The following is a 14,190-nucleotide window of genomic DNA, read 5'->3' on the forward strand; positions in this document are numbered from 1 at the left end:
AATCTATAGACAGCCACTAGAGGTTTCATTAACCCTGCAAGGTAATTATTGCAGTTTCTCAATAGCTGCAATAATTACCTTTGCAGGGTATAAGGGACTGGGACAGTGCACGTAGACCACTTCAATGAGATTAAGTAGTCTGGGGGCCTATAGTGTCCCTTTAAGCTGTAGTTGTTCTGGTGACTATAGTGTCTCTTTAAGTTTAGTTAAATCACAACTGTAACTCATTTTTAATATAATGATTCTTTCATTAAGTTTTGAAAAGAAATACATGTTTTCTTAAAATTACCGTATGTATATGTAAAAAAAATTAGAAAATCCTCAGCCACATCTAGTCTCTACGGTCTTCTCTGTTTCTGCACAGGGAGAATCATGGAGACTAACTGTTGGAATTTTAAACACTGTCTGAAGGATTCTGTCATATATAGGTAGGGATGACATTTTATCTATTTTTTAAAATTAATTTTAAACATATAAAAGGTTTATTATATTAAAATATAGATTTGAGGGTGACAGTCGTTCTTTAAGGAAGCTTGCTGCATTAGGGTAGTTAGTATTAGGAAGACATCGGGAAACCTACCTTCCTGCATTGTAAGTCACATGAGGACATGGGACTATAATCATTACAGAGCACTGTTGTAATGGGTAGAGCGGTGTATCTGGTAGTGTAGTGATGCCCATACAGCTCTATAACTGCATTGCATTGCAGTCTGTTAACTGTGGTGAATACTTTAGACTTTATCAGTTAAGCTTGTTGTTTTTGTCTTGTTGGGTATTTTTATGGGGTGGTGTTTGCTGACTTTGCTGGGGATCCTGGGATTTAGATTGAGACCTCACTGCACAGCGTTCTGTGTTTTCCTGAACTATAGCATTTTTGTCATGCTGACATGGGATGTTACTTAGCTGTAAGTTGTTTACTGAGGTAGCTGGTGGAGGACAGATCTGTGTTGAAGGTACATTTCCTGTTTGATTTGCATTAGAGGTATTGGATGGCTGCTCATTTTGCAGTACAGTTTGAGAATGTCCAACATTCTGGCTTTGCCATGTTGCCTTCGGAATGGTGCCCTGTCTTGTTGGGGTGCCACGTGGCTGATTGGGTGTCCTTAATCTGGTACTTGGATTTTGGTATGTTTGTCTGTTTTCTTTTACATACATAACATTGTTATTCCCAATCTGAACTCCATTAGAAGACCCATGAATATTTATTGAATACGCTGAAATATGAAGCAAATGATCTATTATTATGACATTCTGAAAAAAAAAAGACACGGCACATGCAACTCAATTTGTTTTACGCTTCATTGCATGCACCTAAACATTTATATATTTTATGTATTAAAAATACAGACAAGATAAATCTGTAAAGTGTTTTTTGATAAAGAAAGTGTCATTATATTAAGTTACAAGTAACTAGGACTTACCCATATTAAATGTCATCATTTTTGTCATCATATATAACTAGTTAAATACTAAACCAGTAAGTGGAGCTGCAGACAGTGTCTGAATTTGAATAAAAAGTTTATATTGGTGCCCTATGGTAAACTGAAATGTTGTGTTCTGAGACGCTGTTACATTTACTTTTGTGCTTTCTGTTATTCTGTTTATACTTCCTGTTTGTTTCTTTGTCCCAGTGGAGTTTAGAGTTTTATTCTCTTGAATTCACATTTAATTTATCATAGCACGTTTAAAGAGGCACTATTTATTTTCTATTAGTGACACTTTTAATATAAAATGATTTACAGGAATATCTAGGATACTGTACTTACTAGGAGCTTGATAGGGATCTCCATAACCCTGTAATGGAAAAGATGTAATGTAAATACATTTATTTTAACGAGACAAGACAGGATACAACATATCTTTCTGGTTTGCTATTAAAAATGGCATCATCATTTTAATCTGTCAAAGATTATTGTAATTTAATATTTCTATATCAATAAAAAGCAGAAATAACAAAAAAGCATAAAAAATAATAAGATAAATAAGGCATTTCACCATATCAGATGCCTCTCTGATACTTAAATACTCTCTTAAATACCATATGCATCTAGGATCAACTTGTTGGTACGATAAAGATAGATAGGGCCGGTATATGATAAAGAATGTATTAGAATTTTATAGCATGACAGGAGGCTTCATATTTGCTTAAGTCTCTCTTTACTAGAACTCCACAGCAGCACATTAACATAGAGATAAAAACACCAGAGACAAAAATATCAGGAATCTATAAAAGGCTTCTCCCAACTATCTATTTCCTCTTTATTTGCTGCTCCGCAGTCAGTACAGGTCAGAGTACCACTGCCTCCTGTTATATATGGGTGGTTGTGGATATTTTACTGTATATGTTTATTACTGTATTGATTTATTTGTTTAGAGGGTATTTTTGCATCTACCTTCTTAGTGCTCTAGTGATTGATTTATTTAGCTATACTGTTTTTCTACACCTACCTGCTTAGTGCTGTAGTGATTGCTTGATTGATTGATTGATTTACCGTATATACTCGAGTATAAGCCGACCCGAATATAAGCCGAGGCCCCTAATTTTACCCCCAAAAACTGGGAAAACGTATTGACTCGAGTATAAGACTAGGGTGGGAAATGCAGCAGCTACTGGTAAATTTCTAAATAAAATTAGATCCTAAAAAAATTATATGAATTGAATTTTTATTTACAGTGTGTGTGTATGAATGCAGTGTGTGCGTGTGCATATGAGTGCAGTGTGTATGGGTGCAGTGTGTGTGTATGGGTGCAGAGTGTGTGTATGGGTGCAGAGTGTGTGTATGGGTGCAGAGTGTGTGTATGAGTGCAGTGTGTGTGTATGAGTGCAGTGTGTGTGTATGAGTGCAGAGTGTGTGTATGAGTGCAGAGTGTGTGTATGAGTGCAGAGTGTGTGTATGAGTGCAGTGTATGTATGAATGCAGTGTGTGTGTATGAATGCAGTGTGAATGCAGTGTGTGTGTGTGAATGCAGTGTGTGTATGAATGCAGTGTGAGTGCAGTGTGTGTGTGTGTGTGAATGCAGTGTGTATATGAGTGCAGTGTGTGTGTGTGAATGCAGTGTGTATATGAGTGCAGTGTGTGTGTGTGTGTGAGTGCAGTGTGTGTGTGTGTGTGATGCAGAGTGTGATGCAGAGCCTTGGTGGGGGGTGGGCCTTTTAATATATTTTTTATTATTATTATTTACATTTTTTTGTTATATTATTTATTTTTTATTACTATTTTTATTATTATTGTATTATTATTATTTTCATTTTTTTTGTTATATTATTAATTAATTTATTTTTTTTACTATTATACATTTTTTTGTCCCCCCTCCCTGCTTGCTAGCTGTCAGAGCTGTAACTTACCTCTCCTGCAGCTCCTGTCAGCTCCCTCCTCCTCCACGCCGTCCGGTCAGCTCTTCTGTCAGCCCACACTGTAAGTCTCGCGAGAGCCGCGGCTCTCGCGAGATTTACACTGGGAGCTGACCGAGGTGCTGAACGGACGGCGCGGAGGAGGAGGTAGCTGACAGGAGCTGCAGGAGAGGTAAGTAAACTCTCTGACAGCCCCCACAGCCCCTGTCTGTATTATGGCAATGCAAATTGCCATAATACAGACTATTGACTTGAGTATAAGCCGAGTTGGGGTTTTTCAGCACAAAAAATGGCTGCAGGGATTTATTTGTTTAGAACGTGTTTACCTTACTACTGCCATTATGATTTATTTATTTAGATTGTATTTTTCTGTCCCTACTTTTTTGCTGTAGGAATGTATTTTCTCTTATGACTTTTCTGCATTCTGTTTTGAGCCCCCCTGTCTGAGGATCGTTTTTTCTCGGGTTTGGGGGGATTTCCTTTTTCCCTCCCTCCCACTACCTTTTCCGGGTGGCTTTGCCCCCTTCACTTTTCGTCCATTTGCGGCCGCCGAAAAGCGGTTCTCCGACCACTTTCCGTTGCCGACCGCCGGGACCCCGGAGTAAGACTCCGGCGGTCCCACGTGTTGGATCCCGCCCGCCGACTCCGTCCGCCGAGCGAGATCCTCTGCTTCCAACCCCCACCCGAACCACGCTTCTGTTCGCGGTATAACTGCTCCCGCGGCGTGGGTGGGGGGTTTACCTTCCCATGCAGTGCGGCGGCCCCGAGCATCCACTTCCCCGCAACCGCATGGTCGGGTGGGGGCGGGGCCGGACAGTTTCCAGATTTACCGCATAAGTTCCGTCGATGGCAGGCACATGTGGGACTCAGCTATGACTTGGGCGCATTGCACCCTCAGGCTGTCCTGGCTTTGTGCCCCATGTGGGACCATAGTAGATGGTATAGATCAGTGTTCCCCAACCCCCGGGCCGCGGACCGGTACCGGTCCGTGGATCAAACGGTACCGGGCCGCCCAGGGGTGTGTGAGCCTGCCGGCTAATGCAGGGCTGGCATTGCCCAAGTGCCAGCCCTGCAATGTGCCTGCGGACCGGAGGGGAGATCAGAGATCTCCCTCCCCGGTCCGCAGGCACGGTGCTGGCAGCCGGCAGGGGAGGGAGAGAGGACCCAGGAGCTCTTACCTGCAGCTCCTCCGGGTCCTCCTCTCGCGAGATTTGGAGCGTTGCCGCGGTAACCACGGCAACGCTCCAAATCTCGCGAGAGTGAACTCTAGCCCTGTAACTGGGCTAGAGTTCATCTCACCACCACCGGACCACCAGGGACTAAGAAATGTCCCCCTCCTCCCAGTAAAGGTAAGAAGGGAGGGGGGACATCAATATATTATTTTTAATTAAATAAATTAAAAAAAGCCTCCCTACCCTCCTTACTCCCCATACACACACTGCCCCCATACACACACTGCCCCATACACACCCTACACACACTGCCCCATACACACACTACACACACTGCCCCATACACACACTACACACACAGCCCTACACACACTGCCCCACAAACACTGCCCCATACACACACTACACACACAGCCCCACAAACACTGCCCCATACACACACTACACACACAGCCCCACAAACACTGCCCCATACACACACTACACACACTGCCCCATACACACACTACACACACTGCCCCCAAACACTGCCCCATACACACACTACACACACTGCCCCACAAACACTGCCCCATACACACACTACACACACAGCCCCACACACACTGCCCCATACACACACTACACACACAGCCCCACAAACACTGCCCCATACACACACTACACACACTGCCCCATAAACACTGCCCCATACACACACTACACACACTGCCCCCATACACACACTACACACACTGCCCCCATACACACACTACACACCCAGCCCCACAAACACTGCCCCATACACACACTACACACACTGCCCCACAAACACTGCCCCATACACACACTACACACACTGCCCCGCAAACACTGCCCCCATACACACACTACACACACTGCCCCACAAACACTGCCCCATACACACACTACACACACTGCCCCACAAACACTCCCCCATACACACACTACACACACTGCCCCCAAACACTGCCCCCATACACACACTACACACACTGCCCCCATACACACACTGCCCCCAAACACTGCCCCATACACACACTGCAAACACTGCCCCCATACACACACTACACACACTGCCCCACAAACACTGCCCCATACACACACTACACACACTGCCCCCAAACACTGCCCCATACACACACTACACACACTGCCCCCAAACACTGCCCCATACACACACTACACACACTGCCCCGCAAACACTGCCCCCATACACACACCGCCCCAAACACACACACACTGCAACTCTCACACACACTGCCACCCTCACATACACACTGCACCGCTCACACACACATACACACAATTTTGAGTCTCTGTCTTTATGTGACTGTGTTTGTGATTTTCTGACTATGTATGTGTCTGCGTGTTTTTTAATATATGTGACTGTTTTTTTTTTTTGTCTTATTAAATCAAAACAAGCGGGCCACGGAAAAATTATCAAATGTTTACCGGTCCGCGGCAATAAAAAGGTTGGGGAGCACTGGTATAGATCACAGGCTTGCTATATAGAGCTGTGCACAACCCCTCAAGGGTTACAGGCACAGCTGGCAGTGTTACCACTTATACTCATCCCCCCCCCCCTTTTGTTTGTTCAGATGATTGCTTGCAGAGCTCTGTTTTATCATATTGACCAATGGACCACCGCTTGTGAGGTAACTCAGTTGGTGAGTTCCCTGACTACAGGTGTACTCAATATGCAAGTTCACTATTTACGGAGTGTCAGGCACTATTTAACTGAAGTGCGTTATCTACAGTTGCACAATGGAATGCTAGGTACAGTCACACAGTAGAATGCTATGTACAGTTACACAGTAGAAGGCTATGTACAGTTACACAGTAGAAGGCTATGTATAGTTACACAGTAATATACTATGTACAGTTACACAGGAGAAGGCTATGTACAGTTACACAGTGATATACTATGTACAGTTACACAGAAGAATGCTATGTACAGTTGCACAGAAGAATGCTATGTACAGTTGCACAGAAGAATGCTATGTACAGTTACACAGGAGAAGGCTATGTACAGTTACACAGTAATATACATAGTTTACATAGTTACATAGCTGAAAAGAGACTTGCGTCCATCAAGTTCAGCCTTCCTCACATATGCTTTTGCTGTTGATCCAAAAGAAGGCAAAACACCTAGTCTGAAGCGCTTCCAATTTTGCAACAAACAAGGAAAAAAATTCCTTCTTGACCCCAAAATAGCAGTCAGATGTCTCCTTGGATCAAGCCGCTATCTACTCGGTCACTATATGGGGTGCTGCCCCTATCTCCCTGCCGGTGACACTTGTCCTCTATACTCCTTGAGGTCGCTTTGCCAGGGACCGTTGCACAGGAGAACCCTTATCCGGGTTAACAGCGCAGACAATGACTACTATGGCAGTTACCACCTCCGTGGAAGTAGGCTTCAGCCAGGGTCCTCCCTTAAGCTTATCAGGAGCGTAATGCTAGAGGGCCCACCTTTAAAATGGCAGGCGACTTGAATGAGTCAGACTCTCCTAGAGGAGAGCAGGCAAGGGCACATAAGCGCTACTTGAAGGGTGAAGGCCCTGAACCAGTGACTTGAATGAGTCAGACTCTCCTTGAGGAGAGCAGGCAACTGCGCATGAGCGCTACTGGAAGGGTGAACCAGGCTCCGGGAAAGATAAGACTCCGAGGCTCTGCAAGCGGCCAGACGGCCCTGCCTATATGGCGCGGGGGAGACTATGACCACAGGACGCGGCAGTGACCACCTTCTTAAAAAGGAAAACGACTTGAAGGAGTCAGACTCTCCGAGTGGAGAGCAGGCAAGGGCGCATAAGCACTACGGGTAGGATGAAGGCCCGGAACCAGACGCCTGGAAAGATTAGACTCCGGAGAAGTGTCTAACCCTGATACGATTGGCCTTGACGGCCAGACGACACTACCTTTGTGGCGCAGGGGTAAAGATCCCTGTAACTCCCCCCCCCCACCATGGCCGCCCTAGCTGAATGGCGGGCGGACCGGTGCACCTCGGAAGGAGAGGACGATGGGGGTGTGGGTTATGAGATGGCCCCTTGTGGCACCATGACATGTAAAACAAAGTCCACTACAGGGGCCCCGACGACCGTGGAAGAAGAGGTCGTCTCGTGGATCGCCTTAAACGAACCCCTGTTCGAACCTCGATCCATTGCTCACCTGGTTTCTTTGCAATGGTCTCTGCCCGATCACCTAGCACCATCGGTGCGTTTCTGGGCCTGTAGACCGCTGGCTTGAGAAGCCCGCAGGATAATTCGAGCGGTATTCCCAGCCGGGCTCCCGAACTAAGTAGCCGCACACCCAGACTTCGACCCCGATGGGGCACTGTGGTTTTGCTGGTTAAGCACCTGTCTAGTATTCAGGAGATCCTGAGTGCGGCCCACTGCAGTGCCTATACTATTAAGTCCGCACTGGCAAGCCGATTGTTTTCCACTACACGAGTGAGTTGTGCTAGCGGAACATACGAGGAAGTATAATATGTGTCCTTTTTTACATGGAAATACTTGATGGAGGCTTATCTCAGCTCCAACCCGTACCTTTTATAGGGGATTAGACCCTTGACCCGGAATTTCACACTTGCCTCCACTTTTGGATGACATCCCAGACGGGGCCCCGAGTTTGGGGTGACAGACGACCCTATCCTAAACGCAATTTGGTCCGCTGGAGCTTGGGATAAAGGGATCTGAGCCCCTCGGAGTCCCAGCACGAGTCTACGATTGAAGTATATTCATTGGTTACTTTGAATTAGACGCGGCCTTTAAGAAACTTCTAGGGACCGCGGGGCCCAGTTCTGGTAAGGTGGCCTCTATTTTCTCCCTGGTGAGATAGGTATCTTGTGCATCAGTCATTTGGGCGACATTACAACCTGGTTGGCAGGTTGGGAGGAATTGAGGACATTCAGGAATTCCAGAACTATTTGAAGAGATCTTTCTCGTTTTCCACGTGTTGGGATCCGGACGCGACTCTTCATCGATATAGGACGTCTTGTTGTACGGTCTACCTGGACGGGCTTCCCAGACCCCCTGCGAGGTACCTCCCAGACCGAAAGGTCAGACGCTCCATGCGTTTTCCCTTGTTCGAGTACCTGGATTTCGTTTCAACCAGGGAAATATCGACCTCCTCTACATCTCAAGGAGTAGAGTCCTGGAGGGCGGATTGGACGCAAGGGGGTGCCTCCTACGCTCTCCTCTGCCCGAGTTCTCGTATGTATGGAATCGTTTCTCTGGGAGGACCCGGCGTCAAGACTTTAGTCCACGGAGGAGGAACCATCAGGCCCCACAAGTTCGGCTGGATGACGGACCCGTTTGCTCAGCAATGGATGCTTCCCTCCAGGAGTGTTCGACACGGAGACGCGGACGAGTCTCCTCCATTTGTTTGGTCTCAGGACCTTTCTACAGGTGTCTCGGTCTGCTGGTACTTTGGAATTATGATCTCCGCTTCGGCAGAGTCGAACCTAGTTCCTGGATTCCCTGGACCCTTGCTCATTTGATCTCGGGGATTGTGAGACTTTGGTCTGCATGGCTAACCCTGACGTAGTTGGGTCTAGTATGGATCTCCTAATTTTGCTACCGCTTTTACAGGGTTCCGGTATTGTTCGGTCACTTTATTACCGAGGACATAGAAACATAGAAACATAGAATGTGACGGCAGATAAGAACCATTCGGCCCATCTAGTCTGCCCAGTTTTCTAAATACTTTCATTAGTCCCTGGCCTTATCTTATAGTTAGGATAGCCTTATGCCTATCCCACGCATGCTTAAACTCCTTTACTGTGTTAACCTCTACCACTTCAGCTGGAAGGCTATTCCATGCATCCACTACCCTCTCAGTAAAGTAATACTTCCTGATATTATTTTTAAACCTTTGTCCCTCTAATTTAAGACTATGTCCTCTTGTTGTGGTAGTTTTTCTTCTTTTAAATATAGTCTCCTCCTTTACTGTGTTGATTCCCTTTATGTATTTAAATGTTTCTATCATATCCCCCCTGTCTCGTCTTTCCTCCAAGCTATACATGTTAAGATCCTTTAACCTTTCCTGGTAAGTTTTATCCTGCAATCCATGAACCAGTTTAGTAGCCCTTCTTTGAACTCTCTCTAAGGTATCAATATCCTTCTGAAGATAGGGTCTCCAGTACTGTGTACAGTACTCCAAGTGAGGTCTCACCAGTGTTCTGTACAATGGCATGAGCACTTCCCTCTTTCTACTGCTAATACCTCTCCCTATACAACCAAGCATTCTGCTAGCATTTCCTGCTGCTCTATTACATTGTCTGCCTACCTTTAAGTCATCAGAAATAATCACCCCTAAATCCCTTTCCTCAGATGTTGAGGTTAGGACTCTATCAAATATTTTGTACTCTACCCTTGGGTTTTTACGTCCAAGATGCATTATCTTGCACTTATCCACATTAAATGTCAGTTGCCACAACTCTGACCATTTTTCTAGTTTACCTAAATCATTTTCCATTTGGCTTATCCCTCCTGGAACATCAACCCTGTTACATATCTTAGTATCATCCGCAAAAAGACACACCTTACCATCAAGACCTTCTGCAATATCACTAATAAAAATATTAAAGAGAATGGGTCCAAGTACAGATCCCTGAGGTACCCCACTGGTGACAAGCCCAAGCTTCGAATATACTCCATTGACTACAACCCTCTGTTGCCTGTCACTCAGCCACTGCCTTACCCATTCAACAATATTGGAATCCAAACTCAAAGATTGTAGTTTATTGATAAGCCTTCTATGTGCAACAGTGTCAAAAGCCTTACTGAAATCTAGGTAAGCAATGTCTACTGCACCACCCTGATCTATAATTTTAGTTACCCAATCAAAAAAAATCAATAAGATTAGTTTGGCATGATCTCCCTGAAGTAAACCCATGTTGTCTCTGGTCTTGAAATCCATGTGTTTTTAGATGTTCAACAATCCTATCCTTTAACATGGTTTCCATCACTTTCCCCACTACTGAAGTAAGGCTTACTGGCCTATAGTTGCCCGACTCCTCCCTATTACCTTTCTATAACTTTCTTGTGAATGGGCACAACATTCGCTAACTTCCAATCTTCTGGGACTACTCCTGTTATCAATGATTGGTTAAATAAATCTGTTAATGGTTTTGCTAGTACACCACTAAGCTCTTTTAATAGCTTTGGGTGTATTCCATCAGGACTGCCATATTAATTAGATTAGGTAGCGCGGACGACTGTCGGCGGACCTTGCTCTGCTTAGAATTCCCTTTACGATTCCTGAGGACGGGTATTCATCTCCCCAGGGGGTACATGAGTTTTGTCATACTCCTATGGTGGGTTCTGTCGTGTTTTGCCCCTCCACTGATTCTGGAGTTATTTCCGTTATTATACCTTGTTTTTCTTTCAAATGGATTCAGCGGTTCGGACCTTAGTTGTCTATCAGCCTTAGTTGGATCCGAGGGTCATATTCTTACTTTGGTAGCGCTCCAACCTTTAGGCGGTGTTCGACGTCACCGTTTGTTTAAATGGTTTGTCCCTTTTTCTCGCCCTTCATGTACCGCTTGGTTGTGGTTGGCATTGGCGGGGCGTATAGGTTTTTTCGGTTCACTTCAGTCCGTAACACGGCGACTTGAGGTAACGACATTATTTCTCCTAGACATCGTAAGCTTTCCTGCCTGTTATGAGGAGCTATCTTCGCAGAGTTTAGGTTGGTACAGCGGATCGTGTTTCTTTGGTCTTTGCTGTCCGAGCATTAAAACAGCAAATATGAAGCCTCCTGTCATGCTATAAATTTGTAGGTTATACTAGCTTTAGTGTAACTATAATCTTAATTTTATTAATGACAGGAGGCAAATATTTCCCTCCCAGTTTCTCCCTCCCCTTGTTGTTTGTTGGTTTGACTGACTTGTTGTTCACCTGGTCTCTTGGGCTAGGTTGGTTATTTGGGGGAGTTGTGGTCTAACTGGGATATGGTACCGTCAGTATTTTATGATGGGGGTTCAGGTTTTTTTACTATCTGGGATATTATACTGTCAGTCTTTACGATGGGGATTCATGTTTTCTCAGTACATTTAATTACATTTAATTCGCTAATCACTGTTTCGACTCTGTTTATCTCGTTTCAGTTTAATGGTTTGGCTACAGTTCTTAGATCCGACTACTCTACAGGATAAAGGTCAAGGCTTCACCCACTGGTTCCACAGTTTCAATTTCGGATGGAATTCATCGTTATGTTATGTTTGTTTCTCCTGTTATTGTATTTGTGGTGTATTGTTCATGTACTTTATTTGTCGCAGCGTGAAAGAGGAAATAATTAGTTGGGAGAAGCCTTTTATAGATTCCTGATTTTTTTGTCTCTGGTGTTTTTATCTCTATGTTAATGTGCTGCTGTGGAGTTCTAGTAAAGAGAGACTTAAGAAAATATTTGTCTCCTGTCATTAATAAAATTGAGATTATAGTTACACTAAAGCTAGTATAATCTACAATTGGTTAAAACCTTTCACAATATAGTAATGTGTATTACAACAATAACATGGACAGTGTGTAGAAACTTGTAGATCTCCCACTGCCCATTTAAAATCTAGTGTACTAGTGTAAATAGAAAAGAAAATTGATAAAGAGATGGTGAGATCCCAATGTTCCAAACACAGTGATCACTATTCCGGCAGTAAAATGTACTCTCTGAAGAATAGCACCATACAATTGTATGTCATTGGTTATCGACTGTCTCAGCAGTTAAACCAAATACAATTTTATTGGGAATCTATTTGGATTCTATGGGAAAGCTATGGTTTGTTATGACTAAAGATGCACGTTCTGTTGTTATAATAGGTTAGAGCTATCTAGGAGTAGAGCAGACTACCAATTTTATTCACCAAACCTGGAACTGTTGGAAATTGATCAGGCAAATGCAAATAATAGCAAAACTGGGTTATTTCCCAGCTAACTGAGCCTTAAATGTACAGTCTCAGATAATAATCCTGTAGGCACTAAATCTGAGTAGTCACAGAAATGTAAATTTGTTAGTCTACTCTATGTTTGACGTGTTTCATGCAAGATCAAACCTGTTGGGTTTCATGTTGAAATAAACATGAATGTAAACAACATGAATCATTACATGCTTGACTTACAGGGCCTCAGTTATCTCTCGTAATGGAACATTTCTAGACCAGACTGTCACGGGATATTCAATTCAGTTAGTCACAATGCACTGTTTGGGACATTTTCAGTGCGAGTGTCAGTTTTATATTACAATGCCGTTTTGATTTGTATTAGGCCTTGACAAAAAAAAAGTCAGAGCTGATGCCATAGAAATGTGTTTGTTGGCTGTTGTTTAATCTAAACATTATTTAGAGGAATTTTGGAGCATCTCTATCACTATTCTGGCAGTAGAACACAGACTCTAAAGAATAGCACCATACAATTTCCCACATGCTGGTTTTGCAACATCTTTTTAATGCGTATTATATTATTGTTAGTGTCTTTAATACATGCTTACATTTTTTTTATTATATACCAATCAGCATGTTTATTAATTTTATCATGATCTGCATATGTGATGATATGACATAATAACTTTGAACCTATATATTTTTCATGACATGTATGAGAAGTACCAGTGAAAAGTGTGTTTTTTTTTTAGTATTAAAGAAGTAACATATTATTTTTACCTTATTTAGCAAGATTGAGTTGATAAGTCTACCTATTATTTTTGTATTTATTAAGATGTTACCACTGAAGTCTTGTTTTCAGCAATTTCATCTGCCACATCACTTGGTATGTGCTAGTAAGCATTGACAAAGACTGGATAATTTAAAAGACCCCTCCACATCCCTCAATCACTCTAGCTTGCTGAGGTGTTTTAAGGTTTAACAGATTGTTCCTCTTTGCCACTTTATGAAAGTTCTGATTTCAAGAGAAGTCAGCTCTTTTACAAAGTGACTAAGCTGCTCCCTTCCAGCTTTCAATCAGACAACCGGACGGGTGCACTTCCTCTCTTACTTTGTACTCTAGCACAAGGCTTCTCATAGACAAACAATTATTTTTCCAATTCTCCATAAGAAGCATTACAGGATCAATAGCTGTGGGAATTGCTGTACATGTACCTTGCGTCATAATAGGCAGCATTCTTGCTAAGGGCAGCACTCTATTGGCTAGGAAATCACCATTACTTATAATCTATGGCGGGCAGAGAAGAGTTGCAGTGAAGAGACCCTCTTGGGTTATTGGTAGATTAACAATTTATTTTAGGGAACTGGCAAAATCTAAACTGGCAATACTACAATTCAGCGCTATCCATAACTGTACTTATGTATAAACCGGGCGTGCTTCTTTAATAATACTAAAGTTGTTTACGTTCAGTTGTGTCCTAGGATCTAGCTTTTAATAATACCCTAATACATGGTATTCCTGATAAATATACCAGTTGGTACTATTGCACAGTTTAGCTCAGTGTAAGACGGGATATTGATAACATAATAGCAAAAAATAGTCTTTGTCTTATATTCACACTTCTGTCATATTGTTTTGGTGTTCAGTATAGCTATATACTATATAATTTACAATGTGGAAAATGTTGTAGCCTATTTCTTTGCAGCCCTCAGTATTATAGCTCTACATGTTTAGTTTGGTTTCTCCATCTCCTTATCATACACTGGAGGAGAGATACAGAGCCCTTAAATGA

At 43.3% G+C, this 14,190-nt stretch overlaps 1 protein-coding gene across 2 annotated transcripts in view; it reads right to left on the bottom strand.

The window, feature by feature from the left end:
* Nucleotides 1-498: 498 nt before the first annotated feature.
* LOC134611195 (receptor-interacting serine/threonine-protein kinase 3-like) overlaps nucleotides 499-14,190 on the bottom strand; it is an 80,583-nt gene continuing 66,891 nt past the window's right edge. For both annotated transcript variants that reach the window (XM_063454834.1, XM_063454833.1), the window contains 2 exons: nucleotides 1,767-1,794; nucleotides 499-1,214 (listed from right to left, as the gene is read on the bottom strand). In XM_063454834.1, the coding sequence (XP_063310904.1) occupies nucleotides 742-1,214; nucleotides 1,767-1,794 (501 nt within the window). In that variant the 3' untranslated portion in view covers nucleotides 499-741. The remainder of the gene's footprint in view (nucleotides 1,215-1,766; nucleotides 1,795-14,190) is intronic.

The sequence above is a fragment of the Pelobates fuscus genome, chromosome 5 (genome assembly GCF_036172605.1).
Source record: "Pelobates fuscus isolate aPelFus1 chromosome 5, aPelFus1.pri, whole genome shotgun sequence".
Classification (NCBI taxonomy): Eukaryota; Metazoa; Chordata; class Amphibia; order Anura; family Pelobatidae; genus Pelobates; species Pelobates fuscus.